The sequence below is a fragment of the Miniopterus schreibersii genome, assembly GCF_964146895.1.
Source record: "Miniopterus schreibersii genome assembly, chromosome: 10".
Classification (NCBI taxonomy): domain Eukaryota; kingdom Metazoa; phylum Chordata; class Mammalia; order Chiroptera; family Miniopteridae; genus Miniopterus; species Miniopterus schreibersii.
In genome coordinates, this window is record NC_138110.1 from 76,377,396 (window position 1) to 76,393,176 (window position 15,781).

At 39.3% G+C, this 15,781-nt stretch overlaps 1 protein-coding gene across 3 annotated transcripts in view; it reads right to left on the minus strand.

Moving 5' to 3' along the window:
- NAPB (NSF attachment protein beta) overlaps positions 1 to 15,781 on the minus strand; it is a 282,410-nt gene that overhangs the window by 256,737 nt on the left and 9,892 nt on the right. The window contains exons 4-11 of one of the 3 annotated variants that reach the window (XR_013999728.1): positions 13,700 to 13,746; positions 13,478 to 13,555; positions 11,505 to 11,560; positions 11,249 to 11,333; positions 7,161 to 7,265; positions 6,059 to 6,127; positions 5,641 to 5,691; positions 3,344 to 4,617 (exon numbers count right to left, since the gene is read on the minus strand). Coding sequence is in view for 2 of the 3 variants with exons in the window: in XM_081149661.1 (XP_081005787.1) it covers positions 4,507 to 4,617; positions 5,641 to 5,691; positions 6,059 to 6,127; positions 7,161 to 7,265; positions 11,249 to 11,333; positions 11,505 to 11,560; positions 13,478 to 13,555; positions 13,700 to 13,746 (602 nt within the window). In the remaining variant the exon portion in view is untranslated. Of the gene's footprint in view, positions 1 to 1,349; positions 4,618 to 5,640; positions 5,692 to 6,058; positions 6,128 to 7,160; positions 7,266 to 11,248; positions 11,334 to 11,504; positions 11,561 to 13,477; positions 13,556 to 13,699; positions 13,747 to 15,781 lie in introns of those variants that run through there. The other 2 variants (XM_081149661.1, XM_081149662.1) reach the window with 2 other exon arrangements.

The window sequence follows — 15,781 nt, forward strand, 5'->3', positions numbered from 1 at the left end:
AGATAATCCAAACCAACAAATTTGAGTATGAGTTATAATTTAATCCTAACTTGTTAAATTTTACGTCTTGTCACACTGGGACATTTTTGAGACAAAATGAAGGATTGGCCCTTTAATTAAGCTTCACAGTGTGAAACTTGAAGTAACCATATGATTTCAGTGGCGGAATGGCACTCGTGCAAAGGACCATTTGTTCACATGTACCTAGATGGGGGCAGCATGACTGAGCAAGTTTCATACAGGTCAGAGGGTCAAATAGCATGTCACCTAGTCAGGCCCCAGAAACCACCCACTTACCTTTTTGCCTATTTGTACAGGGACTCTTGCCAAGGCTGGCAAAACCAGGTTTTTAAACCACCATGGTGGCTTCTTTCTGTTAGGAAATAATGATTGTGAGATAAACTAACCTTGAATGATCAACGACTTCTCAGAATTCCTAGGCTGTGATGGGCCTGTTCTACCATTCATTTTTTCTTTTTCTTTTTTTTTTAAAATATACCTTTATTGATTTCAGAGAGGGGGAGGGAGAGGGGAGAGAGATACAGAAACATCAATGATGAGTCATTGATCGGCTGCCTGCTGAAGCCCCTTACTGGAGATAAAGCCCACAACCCAGGCATGTTCCCTGACTGGGAATCGAACCAAGATCTCCTGGATCCTAGGTTGACGCTCAACTGCTGAGCCTCGCCCAGCCGGGCACATTACTTTTTTCAAAGTTTGGTTTGAATTATCTTTAAGTTGTAAATACGCTCATGGACCTTAACACTGCTCTTTGACAGAATGAGCTGATCCACAGTACTCCACATGGCATCTTCTTCCTCCATAGAACATGAGGCCTGAGTGGCCAGGGGCCTTGGCCTTCTCCAGGGGCATGTGCTGACCCTGTACCAATATCTGCAGTTAAATAAATGTCCACACTGCCAACAGAATTGTCTTCAGGGTTCCCCTCATCCCCCACCCTCACCTAACAGTTTCTGTGAACCAGTCCTCTCTTAACTTTGCAAGTGACTGTATATACCCAAAGGGTGCAAGCAACGTTCCTTAGTGGAGTAGCCAAAAGGGATGAGAGCATGAGGCTTAGAGTCGCCGTGCAAACTTAGCCAACTGCAGCAACAGGCTATAACCAGGGCTGCTTTCATAAACCTGCAGCTGCCAAACCATTACAGTGCCCCGAATTTCCACCAAGTAATAGAGATTTTAACATAGTCAAACTCATGTTTCAGTGGATACTCAGCCTAGAGAATATTAGTGCTCATGGCCTTAAACTTAATAGGAACAACGTCAAGAAAAGGAAGCTACTCGTGATCTGTGTAAATTTAGTAGGAAAGAACCTGTCAAAATATTACTCATAATTTCCACTTTATTTATTGTACAAGTTCACATAAAACATACATACTCTTTTCTGCTAAGGTAGATTTATGGTTAGTTTTCATAACACAATCCCCCACCAGAGAGCATGGAGAGGAGAACACCAGTGACCAACTCAGAGCTTCACAGGCAGGAACCTGTGCGCATCCCACTGGGTGGGTCACAGGCACCATGCTGTGTTGCCAAAGCCTCCAAACCTCCACCGAGGTTTGCATTTGAATATTTTAAATGCACAGTTTCAGAGGAAACAATAAATGTACACACTTTGGTTATAGTTACACCATCACAGTCACAACTGTGTAAAAATACTGTTTTCAAATCATTAAATAAACGAACTCACACGAGCTATAAAAATGTTGCCACAACTGACTCTGAACTAACCCCCAATTTGCTAAAATATAAGAACTATTAACATAAAGAGGCATTACATGTTTTCATAAATAACACTAGGAATCCTGAGGACATACCTTGGGCCTCTGGGTCACGGTGCTACCCTACGTCCAACAATGAGACATTTCAAGGAAGGAAGTCTGCATACTGTTAATGGGACGCATTCCCGCTCGTTTTCCTTTCACCTACTAGCAAGTCTTTTCTACTCATTACAGGTATTTTTACTCTTTTGTGTGAAATATTTAAAACATTCTTAATTCAGGCACTGGTATCAGTGTTTATTTCAATCAAAACAGACAGCAAGTCTCTGACTGACATAACAAAATGTTGCCAATATTATTTTTAAAAACCGTAACTTTTTTTCAGACTGGGGTTTGTTAGGGCATCATGATAAAAGCTACATGGAATTGCCTTAAAACAAAGCACTTAGTTCTTCCTTTGCGTGGTCAGACCAGAAGGTTCTTTCAACAAGTGGAAACAAACTTTGTAGACTAGGATGAAAGGAGCACGCTGGCTGGCTAGGACTTAAATGCTCTCCATACGGGACAGACCTATGACTAGAGGACACTGGCTACAAAGGCACCCCCCAAGCCTCACTTTCACAAAAGTGCATTTGGGGAAAAACTTTTTACAAAAGTACATTTGGATGGTTGTGGAATATATTAGGTAAAGCAACAAAAGTCTGCTTTTCTATAATATTTTCATAAGAGATTCCAACCGGAAATTTTAAAAAGTATCAAATAAGATCCATTCCAAATTATATTGTGATAGTCTGCTTTCTTTTAAGAATCCCTGACTTTTGAAGAAAAAAGAAATTCTTATCAGATTCTAGGGCCCAACACCAGTGTGTCCATGTCTTCTGGTCCATCCCCTCTACCCTCAGTTGATACTATGACCTTCCTCTCCATTAGCCCCCCTTGCACACATCACTCTACAGCCACAGCCAGGGAATCCTCACAGCCACCTGAGAAAGAGCCTCCACAGTTGGGCCTCAGCTGTTGAAACTTCCTTTTCTGCCACTTTCTCCTTCATACCAGACCAATCTATTCACCATCTCCAAAGCTGCTTCCTTGCTGAGCCCTTGGTCTGGGCACACCCTCTCTACTTCTGTCCAACAAAGCCTACCAATTCCAGTTGATAGCCATTTAAAAATGAAAACATCATTTAAATACAATTACTATCTAACATAACATGGGAAATTTCATTACCTGTCATTAATGACAGCAGCACAAGACAGAAAAAAACACAGGCTATATATGGCAATAAACGCACATCAAACATAAATCAAGCCTAAAAACATGCACAGAGAAGGCCAGTGTTGCTCAGTGGTTAGAGCGTCGGCCCAGGCACTGAAAGGTCGTGGGTTTGATTCCTGGTCAAGGGCACGTACCTGGGTTGCAGGTTCCACCTCCAGTCCTGGTCAGGGTGTGTGCAGGAGGCAATTAATTGATGTGTCTCTCTCACATCAATGTTTCTCTCTCTCTCTCCCCCCACCCACCTCCATCCCTCCCTTCCACTCTCTAAAAATCAATGGAAAAAGTATCCTGCAGTGAGGATTAACAACAACAACAACAACAACAACAACAAAAATGCACAGAGGACCACATCTAAAGTACAATGTCTGCATGTAACATAATGGGTAGGGATAAAGTTCTTAAATCGATAGAGCACAGGACAGAGTTCAAAGTTCAAACACAAAAGATAAAGCAATCCCATCAGCTAAGAGGAACATCAAGTCTCCTCAGAAGACAGCTGAGGCATACAGTAAACCTCTGTACCATATTAACCCTACCCACCCATCACGTTCAATAAATGGATAAAACTACTGAAAGCCTTTCTCAAATGCTGACGTATAATTTCTGGGCCCTCATGAGGATGTCTATGACTGTGGCAGAGAGGAAGCCATCTCAATGTGGGAAATAGTATGACCATGAAAATAAAGAGAAAGGATGTGCCAGTTAAAACACCTTTAAGTGAATATAAAGAAAGGGATTTTCAACCCAATTAAAAGTGGAAATTATGTCTAGGAAAAGGAAAAATTCTGTTTCTCACAGACCTTATATATTTGTGTGTGTGTGTAAATACAAAGCAGTCAAACCCACTTGACATTCATCCGCACACATAAGCAAGCACTGCCAGGATGCTCCCTTTTCTCACAATGTAAGTAATGCAGGCAGACCCCGGCTGCTCTGAATTTTCACGTGCATATTAGCATAGAGAACAATATCAAAAGCAAAGAAACTGGTCATTAGTACCATCAAAAAATCACAAGATAACAACAACAGCAAATTTCTAATAAAGTAAGTCATAAACTCATTCCTAACCACCACCCTAAACTAAACACAGACACTTAAGAGAATACATCCAGATGCAAATTTACAGAGAATATGCAAAGCATCAATTAGAGCAATTGGGTTGGGTACTCAAGTCCAAAAACAGGACAGAAAAATGTGAAATTAAACATGGGCTCTGCAAACACCAAACAAGAATAAAATTCTGAAGTAGTACTCAGAAAATTCTGGGGACTCTGGCGAGCATGAAATAGCCCATCACACCCACAATATGCACAGGAGCTTCTTTTATCCATCTGCTCAACAGTGACACAAACACAGCTAACTTGAATCACACACACACATTTGTTTCATGTGCAACAAAACTAAGCCATTAAGTGGGCATCCCATAAAGATTACTGGCCCTAAGAGGAACTAAAGAGGAGTTAGCTGCATGCCACAAAGACTTATAAATGTTTCACTTTAGGTCTCCATCTCCTTCTCCATCCCCTTGGATGGACTTTTTGATACGAAGCAACATGGTAGTAAGCCACTGATCCAAGCGAGATATTGAGTCAAATTCCTTCACCTAGTTTAAGGTTAGAGGAACAGGAATTAGTCCATGGAAATGCAATCGAAACAAAACAACAGCTGTTTAAACATATATAGTGATAATCTACCGACTTTTCTCATTTAAAATTATTCATTCCAGTTCATAATTTTCATTACAAATTGCTTTTCATTTTCCTCTACCTATTTTGATGGAGCTATTAACAAGTTTCTGTGACTTTATATTGCTCTGTATATTACATGTGATGACAAAAATTCCTAACAGCCTTTAAAATTGGAAGAAGAGCACGATTAATATGACAAAGGAAATTAGACTGTATGTAAGACTTAGAAGGGAACATGGAAAATTAATACTGCTCCAAAATTCACTGAACAAGAAAAAAACGTATCCGCAAAGACAGAATGTATGGAAGCAGAATTCCTTTAACTCATTTCAACGCATTACTAAACAATGAGATTTCAATAGAATGAAAATGGTTTTGCAGCAAAAGTTAAATGGGAAAATATTCTTTCCCACTACTGCTTCAAAGCCATGGTAAATACATTAATGGCAGATACTGAGACACCTGTATGATTCTAAACATAAGATGGCAAAAGATGGGAAAACAGAAGATAGATGAAAATAAGGAAAAAAAATCTTCCATTTATGTTATGCCAGAAATATAGCAAACTCTCACTGCTTTGTTTTTATATTTTAAATTGTATTTAACTGATTTTACTTTACACTTATTTAGGGAGCATATTATTTTCCAAAGAAAACATTCAAACAGCAAATTGTAATAGCATGTGATTTTTTTTCTTGAATTTGCCTTACAGCTAAAATTCACCATGGCTAATAGAACTGTATAACTGTACAGGTTTGCGGGATATATAAAAATGACCATTGGAAAATACAATTCAGGTATACTGGAATAATGTTCAAATAAATATTCAGCATTTACACAAAAAGAAAAGTTTCCGTAACAAACCTTCAAAGAAAGCAAAAAAAAGTTTCCATAACAAACCTTCAAAGAAATCATTATATCTCAAAGACATAACTTACTGCTTCAGTGTAAGCTTCACTGTTCTGTTCTTCATGAGCTTCCAGAAGTTTCTAGCAACATAAATATGGAAAAATTAGTTGGGTAAGCTAAAAAAGTTCCATCTATGAAGAGAGATACTTTAAATACAGATATAGCCTTAGTGTCACATTAACTGATGTTGCCAAAAACTTTACAAAATTGGAGAAATATTCAAGTACAAATAAAGAATTATCCCAAGTCATAGATCCTGTATTTGTGCTAACATTTCTGAACTGCTTGCATCAGAACACAGTACTATATCCCTGACTCTTAGCGCCATTTAGAACCTATTATGCAAAAGCTGGAGAGGATCTCCAGCAGACTTCACAGGTTTAAACTTCATACCCACTTCCACCTGACAGCAAAGGCATTTGTCTTTAAAGTTCTAATATTATTTACCTTCAATAATTTACATTCTCTTGAATCAGTAAAGGCTGGAAACATTTCCTCATATTTTTCAAGAGCAAGCTAAGAAAGGAAAAACACTTGTTAATGTCCAACTCACTAAACCAGCAAACAAAGCTGTGAACATTCTATTAACTTCAGTAAGACTTATCTACGTCCTATTTAAGTATCTAAGATGTTTGTGTTAAATCAACATCAAAATCAACACAGGGCCCGGCCGATGTTGCTCAGTGGTTGAGTGTCGACCCATGAACCTGGAGGTCATGGTTCAATTCCTGGTCAGGGCACATGCCTGGGTTTCGACCTTGATCCCCAGTAGGGGGCATGCAGGAGGCAGCCAATCAGTGACTCCCATCATTGATGTTTCTTTCTCTCTCTCCATTCCTCTCTCTGAAATCAATAAAAACATATTAAAAAAAAAAATTCAACACAGGAATCCTATCTACTCTGGTTATAAACTTCAGTTAAGAAACTTGTAAAACCAATTTTTCAGATTTAGTCTGCTGTAGAGAAGACATAAACAACATCTAATTCTGAAAAATTCATAAATTGGTGTCTTTTTACATCCATTGAATGGAATTCATCTATAACACTGCTCTGATCCCCAAAAAATCAGTTATACCACTGTTGGAGGCTGGAGGGAAGAATGCCTTTCCATTTAGTGATTTTAATTCTAGTCTTCCTAATCCAACGGAAAACCACGAGGTTACCCAACTCTGCCTCTTGTCTCTCAGCTTTCACTTGGCTTTTCACTTTCTCCCCAATCCTCATTCCAATTCCACTTCTAAGTTTTTAAAAAAGGAAGTTATTCTACTTTTATTCTCTCCCCCTTAGTTCTCTAATTTCCTTAAGGCAAAACTACTGAAGGAAATGTGGCTACCAGGGAACTTTAAGGAAACAGCTTAGGCAGCTGTTACAAAATTACAGCTGGGATACAAAACATATTATTATTATTATTGTTAATGTACTCAGTTCAGTCTTGCAACTAATCAATATCACCCAAACAAAGTGATATCAAGAACAGAGTGCCTGTGTGAGGCCTACTCTCATGGGTAATGGGTATCATAAAACTAGTACTGAAGGGCTGACTCCATACCTTGGCATTCAACTCATCGACTATGAAGTGACAGAGGGCTGCTTTAAAGAAGTAATCCTTCGCACTGTACTTCAGCAGAGGATTATCCATGGTGTTTGCCCCAACCTAGGCAAAGAAAGCAGAGTTAGGTTTAAAAGGTTTCTTTTTTTTTTTTTTTTGCTTTTTTTAAAAACTGAGTTTATTGGGGTGACATTGGTTAATAAAACCATACAGGTTTCAAATGTACAACTCATTAAACATCATCTGCACACTGCATTGTGTACTCACCACCCAAAGTCAAGTCTCTTTCCATGCCTATTTATTTCACCTCCCCACATATCCCTTTCCCTCTATCACCACGCTATTGTCTGTGTCTATGTGTCATATATATACATATATGTATATATGTAAATATATGTCATTTTTTAAAAGGTTTGACTTCTTATGGCAAACTGATTCTCATCTATTGCCTTTAGAAAACAATTCTGTATCTTATGTTAGTTTAGCTATGAAATGCATTCTTTTAATCCAATATAATAACTAGAAAATTTTACTAGAAGAAATAATATTTAATACACACACTGCTGACCTGTTACAAATGAACTCAGAACACTTCCACTTGTAGGAAGATGGAACAAACACACTTTCCTCTATGCCTCCTAAGTACAACTCAAAGCCCCAGTCATTGTATATAAAACAAATGTAAAACTGAAAGGTGAAGAGAAAAAAGCAGACTGATAGGGACCTTGAGACACAAGAGAAAGCATGACAATGAGTTCCCTTGGTTTTCTTTTTCTTTCATATATTCCTAACTTTTTAGAGAAAAAAGTCAGCAACTGGCAACCTATAAAGGTCACTGGATACAGCAAAAAAAAAAAAAAAAAAAAGACTAGACAAAAGTCTGCTGTCTCCAACCAAAGGACTAGGGAAGGGCATCCTAACAACATAGCAACTGTTTAGATAATAACTGCTCTACTCCAGCCAACACCACAAGAAAACTGTGGCCTTAACCTCACTCACATCATCAAAGGCCAAAGAGGAAATCAAGATGTCCATCCTTTCGAGACTGCAAAGAGGAGCCGAACATTCCTGCTGACATTCAGAGAAGGCCAAGAAGGGAGCCAAGCCTTCACCCCTGCCAGCTAGTACCAAGCCCACCTTCCACCCCTGTTGCTGAGGCAGTAGAGACAGCACAGGGAGCCTGGATTCCACCTCTATCCAGCAGGAACCAGGTATTCTGATCTCCCAGCAGGCATGGTTTCAGAAGAGGCCTAGTGGAGGGTTAAGACTTTCACCATCACCTGGCAGTAACAAGACAATGCCAGCATGGAGTGGTGGAGAGCAAGCAGGAGCTGGAATGAAATGGGGGCTTACCCCCAGATGTCAATGGAGGCCAAGTAGGAAACCTCCACCTGGCAATAATGAGGCAACACACCCTTTCCCCAGACAGAGCAATGTCACAAACAACCAGCTGACAGGGGAGGTTGAAGTAATATCCGGTTTCATAACATAATGTGAAAATATCCAGTTTTCAATGGAAACTTACTCGCCATACCAAAAAAGGGGAAGATATCAAGCTGAATGAAAAAAGACAACCAACAGTTGACAGCTTTGAGATGGCAGAAATGTTAGAATTATCTAACAAAGGTTTTGAAAGAGCCCTCATAAAAATGCTTCAAAATAGTAATACAAAAACACCTGAAAGTAGGAAAAAAACCCCAAAAAACAGTGTCAACAAAGAAAAAGAAATCCACAACAAAAAATCCCAGAAAACATAAAGAAGAACCAAATGGAAATTTCAGAACGGAAAAATACAAAACCACATAAAAAGTAGATGGAATCAACAGCAGAATAAATAGGACAGAGGAAAGAATCAACAAACTCATGACAGAACACAAAAGATTAGAAATTACTTATTCTGAACAACAGAGAGAAGACGAAATGAAAAAAACAAAACAAAAACCATCAGGGACCTTTGCGACTATGAACTGAGGTCCAACATTGGGATCCTGTGAGTCCTGGAGGGGGAAGAGAAAAAGAGAGCAGCTAAAATGTATTAGAAGAAATAATGGCTGGCCCCAGCCAGTGTGGCTCAGTGTTTAGAGTGTAGGCACACGGACTGAAGGGTCCTGGGTTTGATTCCAGCCAAGGGCACATACCTCGGTTGCAGGCTCAATCCCTGGCCCTGGTTGGGGCACGTGCAGGAGGCAACCAATCGATGTGTCTCTTCCACACTGATGTCTCTCCCCCCTTCCACTCAATTCTCTCTGAAAAGCACTGGGAAAACACCCTCAGGTGAGGATAAAAAAAGAAAAGAAAGAATGGCTAAAAACTCCCCAAATTTGGCAGGAAACAGAAGCCTACAGAAGCCTTCAAGAAGTTTAGTGAGCCTTGGCGGGTATTGCTAATGGTTAGAGCATCAACCTGTGCACCAAAGGGTCACAGGTTCAATTCCCAGTCAAGGGCATATACCTGGGGTTGCAGGTTCAATCCTTGGCCCCGGTAAGGTGCGTGTGGGAGGCAACCAATCAATGTGTCTCTCTCACATCAATGTTTCTCTCTCTGCCCCCCTTCTTCTCTCTCTAAATATCAATGGAAAAAATATCCCTGGGTAAGGATTAACCCCCCCAAAGAAAAGAAAAAATGAGAAGTTGGAACACTCACACTTCCCATTTTCAAAATTTACTACGAAGCTACAGTAATCAAACAGTGTGATATTGGCATAAAGACATATAGATCAATGGATTAGAACATGGCCCAGAAATAAACCTCTGCATATTGGTCGAATAATTTTTAACACGGTACCAAGACCATTCAATGGCAAAAGGATGGTGTATTCAACAAATAATGGTGGGAACAGCGAAAATCTACAGGCAAAAAAGAATGAAGTTGAATCCTTAACTAACACCATATACAAAACATTAACTGAAATGGATCAAAGACCTAAACCTAAGAGCTAAAACTAAAAAAACTCTTAAAACAAAACACAAGAGAAAAGCTTCATGACCTTGGGTTTGGCAATTTCTTGGATATGATATGAAAAACACAGGCGAAAAAAAGAGAAAAATTGGACTCAATAAAAATTTAAAACTTTGTGTACCAAAGGACACGAACAACAGAGTAAAACGGCAACCCACAGAACAGGAGCAAAAAAAATTTGCAAATCACTTCTCTGGTAAGGGATTAATATCCAAAATATATAAAGAACTTCTAAAACTCAGTAACAAAAATAAATAACCTGTTTCAAAAATGGGCAAAGGAACTGAACAGACATTTCTCCAAGGAAGATATATAAATGGCCAATAAGCACATGAAAAGACACTCAACAAATGAAAATCAGAGACACGAGAGACTGTATCACACTCATTAGGGTGGTTATTAAACAAACAAACAAACAGCAAACAAAAAGCATTGGTGAGGATGTGGAAAAACTGGAACCTCTGTACATTGCTGGTAGGAAGGTGAAATAGTGTGGCAACTATGGAAAACAATTTGGTAGTTCCTCAAAAAGTTAAAAATAAACTGCCCCATGACCCAACAATCCCAATTCTAGGTATACAGCCAAGAGAGCCGCAAACATACCCTCAACAAAAACTTGAACACAGATGTTCATAGCAGCGTTATTCATAATAGCCCCTAAGTGAAAACAACCCAAATGTCCATCAACTGATACATGGATAAACTGTGGAATATTACTTAGCTATGAAAATGAAGTATCAATACGTTACAACATAAGTGAACTTTGACAAAATTGTGCTAAATGAAAGAAGCCAGTCACAAAAGGCCACACATATTGTATGAGTCCATATATATTAAAGGCCTAGAACTGGCACATCCATTTAGAGAGGACAATAGGTGGTGGTTTCCGGGGTCTGAGAGGAGAGAATGTGGTTTCTTTGGGGGTGATAAAAATGTTTTAGAATTAGGTAATGGTGACGGTTACACACCTTCTGTGAACATACTAAACACCACAAACATGGTACTCCTTAAAAGGATGAATTATATAATGTATGAATTAGATCTCAATAAAAAGGAAAGTTAAATTTAAAAGTTTAAGAAAGATTCAGAGTAAATTTTACCAGAAGGTGAACAGATAGCAGTAAACTCACCTGCTCATAGATCTCGATAGCTTTCTGGTACTGCTCAAGCTGGGCAGCATACGCTGCCACCTTCAGCAGACACTTGTTAGCTGAACTGAAATCAAGAACCAGAGCAAAGTTAAGTGACAAACTGGTAGAAAAATAAAAAGATATCCCAGTACACTTTCACTTAGTATAGCACAATATGCTCACAGAGTATAGTGACGATTTGTCCTTATCATTTTGACAAAAACTATTTAATTATATTAAGAAAAGTAATACTTGCCTGTTGGATTCTTCTCCTTTGTAATAATCGGCCGATTGTTCATAATGTGCAATAGCCTGAAAACACACACGTTATTCAAACTACCTGTTTAAAGAGTTGCATTTTAAAAACTGGATTTGCATAAGTATTTTTCTTATAAATAAACCTATCCCAACAGTAAACTTTTCACAACTTGGCGTACTTGACTTAGGGAACACAAAAACACATGCACCTCTGGGAGCCTGGGCGCAGAATGCTTCCTGCCCATCAGAACCTCTTCTCCCCCTCTCCCATGCACACCATTTTCCCAGCCTGTACTGCAGTCAGGTAGCCAGGAGACCTATTCTTTCCAGTGGACATAAACATGCTGTAAACTACTTCCAGGCTCGGTCCATACATGTGACTCTGCACCCTTCTCCAGGCCTTTTCCCTGTCTCATGAGCCAGAATGGCAATGGCCAAGTCTAAAGTGACAACGGAAGCCACAAGCTAATGGTGGCAGAAATTTTGTCAGCCTAACTAATTATAAAGGGCAGAATGGACCTCGTCCCCCATGCCCCACCACTGCCAAACCCAGTGAACACAACAAGTTAACCCTGTGTATGTGTTTAGTAATATTCTTAAATTGCCTTTTTAAAAGAGAACACATCAATGAAAAAAGATGTCATCTACTGGCCAACTCACAGAATGGCAGGAACACTGAGGAGTGAGGAATGGGGGTTTCAGAAGCTGCCATGGCAAATCATCAAATTTTTTTTTAATATGTCTTTATTGATTTCAGAGAGAGGAAGGGAGAGGGAGAGAGATAGAAACATCAATGATGAGAGTCATTGATTGGCTGCCTCCTGCATGGCTCTTGCTGGGGATGGAGCCCACAACCTGGGCATGTGCCCTGACTGGGAACTGAACCAAGATCTCCTAGATCATAGGTCGATGCTCAACCACTGAGCCATGCTGGTCGGGCAAATCATCAATTTTTTTAAAAAAAAACAAGAGTACACCAAAAATTATCTTATCCACTCTCAATTTTAAGGAAACCCATGTGATGAAGTGGTTGCCCGAGACCATACCCTGGCAGCAGCGATGGCACAGAGCACTCAGGCTTCTGCTTCCAGAGTGCTCTACTGACCCTGTGGACAAGGAGCTGATGTAGTGGCCTCAGCTGGCAAGATGATACACAAATGTTCACCTTCCCAAGATGGAGTCCACCTCAATAGACAGTGAGACGTGTTGAGACTTGGGAGTTTTGAGGACAGTGCCCGCAGAAATTGCGCATAGGTTGGATGTGGAGAAAGAGAAAACGCAAGTATGCCTCCGGTTTGAGGGGGAACATCAGGGTGGATGGAAGGGCCAGATCAGAATTCAGTCTTACATATGCTTGGCTTGAGACTACAGTAAAGAGGTTGGCAGACATAGGGACATAGGAATCTAAAGCTTGGAGAGAGGTTTAGGCTGCAGACAGACTTGCAAGTCACTGGGATATAAGTGATATCTAAAGCTGTGATGCTGAGTAAGTACAGAGAGATACACCAAGGGAGCAAGACTGAGAGAAGACAATGACTTCACAATATAGGCTAAGAAGAAAAGGAACTAGCTAAGGAGTCAGGAAGAGAGCGCTCAGTGAGGTGACCAGAGAACCAGGTGGGAGATGTGTTCCAGAAGCCAAGGAAAGAGTAAAACAAAGGAGAGGAAGAGTGACAACTGTTCAGTGTTGCAGCAGGCACAGAGGGCTCAGTGAAAGAGATGAAGATACTCCGGACATGAATCGTGTACGCAAAACCAGCAAGTGAATCTTGTAACTAGCTTTCATCTCAGACACTCACTCCAGAAAAACAGTTCATCTGCTCCTTAGCCATGAGGCTCCTAAAACTCCCACGTGAAGCCATGCATGACTGATCATTCTACTCCACTAAACTCTGCTGGAAGAGGAAAGGGTCCCTGGAGTCAACTACCTCCTTTACACCTAGCTCATGAGAAACTGAATCCATTGCCTACCTTCTCGATGTCTACAAGTTCAGTCTCATAAATCTCAGCGATGGTAATGTGGTGTTTGGCTGCGATTGTAAACCTTCCCTGGGGGAAAACAAAAAACAGAGTCACATTCCTGTTTTACCTATTTTAATGCCAATCAGTTTAGGAACAAGATAAAAAAGAATACAACTCTAAGCCATTTCAAGGAGTCCACCCCACAGTCACTCAAGCAAGGCAATGTCTTACCATGTCTGTGTAAATGTCGATGGCTGCATTTAAGCAGTTGATAGCCTCTGAAGCGTAGGCATTTAAGAAAAACAATGAAAAGTCCATTCAGTCAAAGAGGGTTCAGGTGAGCCTATTTTCCTGGCTGCTACTAGAACATTAAGGAGGTCCCATTTGGGGCAGAGGGTGGGCATATTCCTTAATGAGAAGCAAACACGAATCACATTCAAGTCCAGACCTCAGCATGCTCTGTCTGTAGCAGCTGCAGTGCAACCTAGGGAACTGGAGCTAGAGTGGTACTGGCTCAGTTACCCTTCACCTAAGAGTGAGGACTCCATCCAGGGGAAAGATCACATTATAAAGAAAACCAACGGGGGCTGTCATCAACACTGATCATCTACATCTGCTAAAACACAAATGTAAATGTATTTCTCAGTGACATCATGTGTGTGTGTGTGTGTGTGTGTGTGTGTGTGTGTATATAGATTTTGGAAGAAAGTTCTTTATAAGAAAGATGACTTAAACAGACTACTCTTCATGTAGCCAAAATCAAAAGCACTTTGGAATCCCTGTTCAGACAACTGTTAAGCGAAGTCAACATTTTGTACAATGTTAAAGATGCTAACTTTTGGTGTACTAACATATACACAAAAGAAATTTAAAAAAATCTAATAAATGAAAGTGTTAAAGTATATTAATTTTCTAAAAATTAGGCTGTGTTCACAGCCAACACACCATCACAAAAGGTGGTGTTTATAATTCTGGCACATGTGTGACAGCTCCACGTTTATTGCTTCTGGAGAAGATGCGGCAGAGTAAAAGGCCTAAGTAAAGAATTAGAAAGTAGCTTAACAAAAATTAAAAGCAATTTCCACCTAAACTCTGTAAGAAATGTGAATTCATTGTCACTCCTTTAAAAATACAGAAAAATATAAAGAGAAAAATAAGCTACCTATAATCCCACTCAAACCCACTCTTAGTATTTGATATGTTTTGCCTTCCAGTGTCCTCTAGGTGCATTTCTATGTGCATAGACTTTATTATGAATTTGAGATCTCAATTCTCATGTGGTTCTTTAGTTAGCATGTAAACATTTACCAGGTCACTAAAGATTCTCTGAAATCAGGGACTGTAATAACTGTACCATATTCTATAATACTGATGTATTATACTTTACCATTCTCATCTCATTGCTTGTTTAGGCTGTGTTCAGTTTTTCCCTTTTGGAAATAAACTGTAATCAATCTCTATACAAAAGTCCTTGAAAATATCTTATTTCTGTATGATACAGTCATAAAATTTGGAATTTCTATGTTAAAATGGACTGCTAAAAGAAAAAAGAAAAACTCCATAGCTACCAGTGCATGTGTGGGAGGGAAGAAATTAATGCTTTTAATTAAGTGCATTTTAATTCTTTACTTAAGTGCATTCCTCTAACTAAAAGAAAAATAACATTCGCAAAACTTTACCACTTTAAATATCCAAACTGGTTCTTTCCTTAAAACAAATACTTTGAAAAACACTTTAAAAAGTCAGATGAAAAATGCATGAATAAGTTGATTTTAACCAGCAGATACTGCCCTGGCAGGGTAGCTCAGCTGGTTAGTCTTGTCCCCATAAGCCAAGGTTGCAGGTTCCACCCCAGGTCAGGGCACATATAAAAATCAACCTATGAATGTATAAGTAAGTGGAACAAAAATCGATGTTTCTCTCTCTCTTAAAAAAGCAAATAAAGAAACCACCAATGAATATTATAATTTCAGAGTGAGGGAACATTAAAGTTTCCTCTAATAAGCAATATTAATTCACAAAATTAGGATATAAGTCTTAGATAAAATTAAAGCTAATTTCCAAGAAACTCTCCAAAATGCAACATAAACGACATTTACGAAAATAGTGTTAAGCAACTAAACCGCCAGAATAAATTTAACATATCTTGTCATTAAAGCTCCAAATGATTAAAGAAAAATTCCAAAAGTTACTAAAATCTCTATTATTCCAAAGTACAAAAAATTTATTTTTACCAGTGCTCAAAAGGTCCAGAAGTATAACCTGTGAAAAAGCTCACCAGCCTCAACCCTACCTCCTAGACGAGCAATTTTC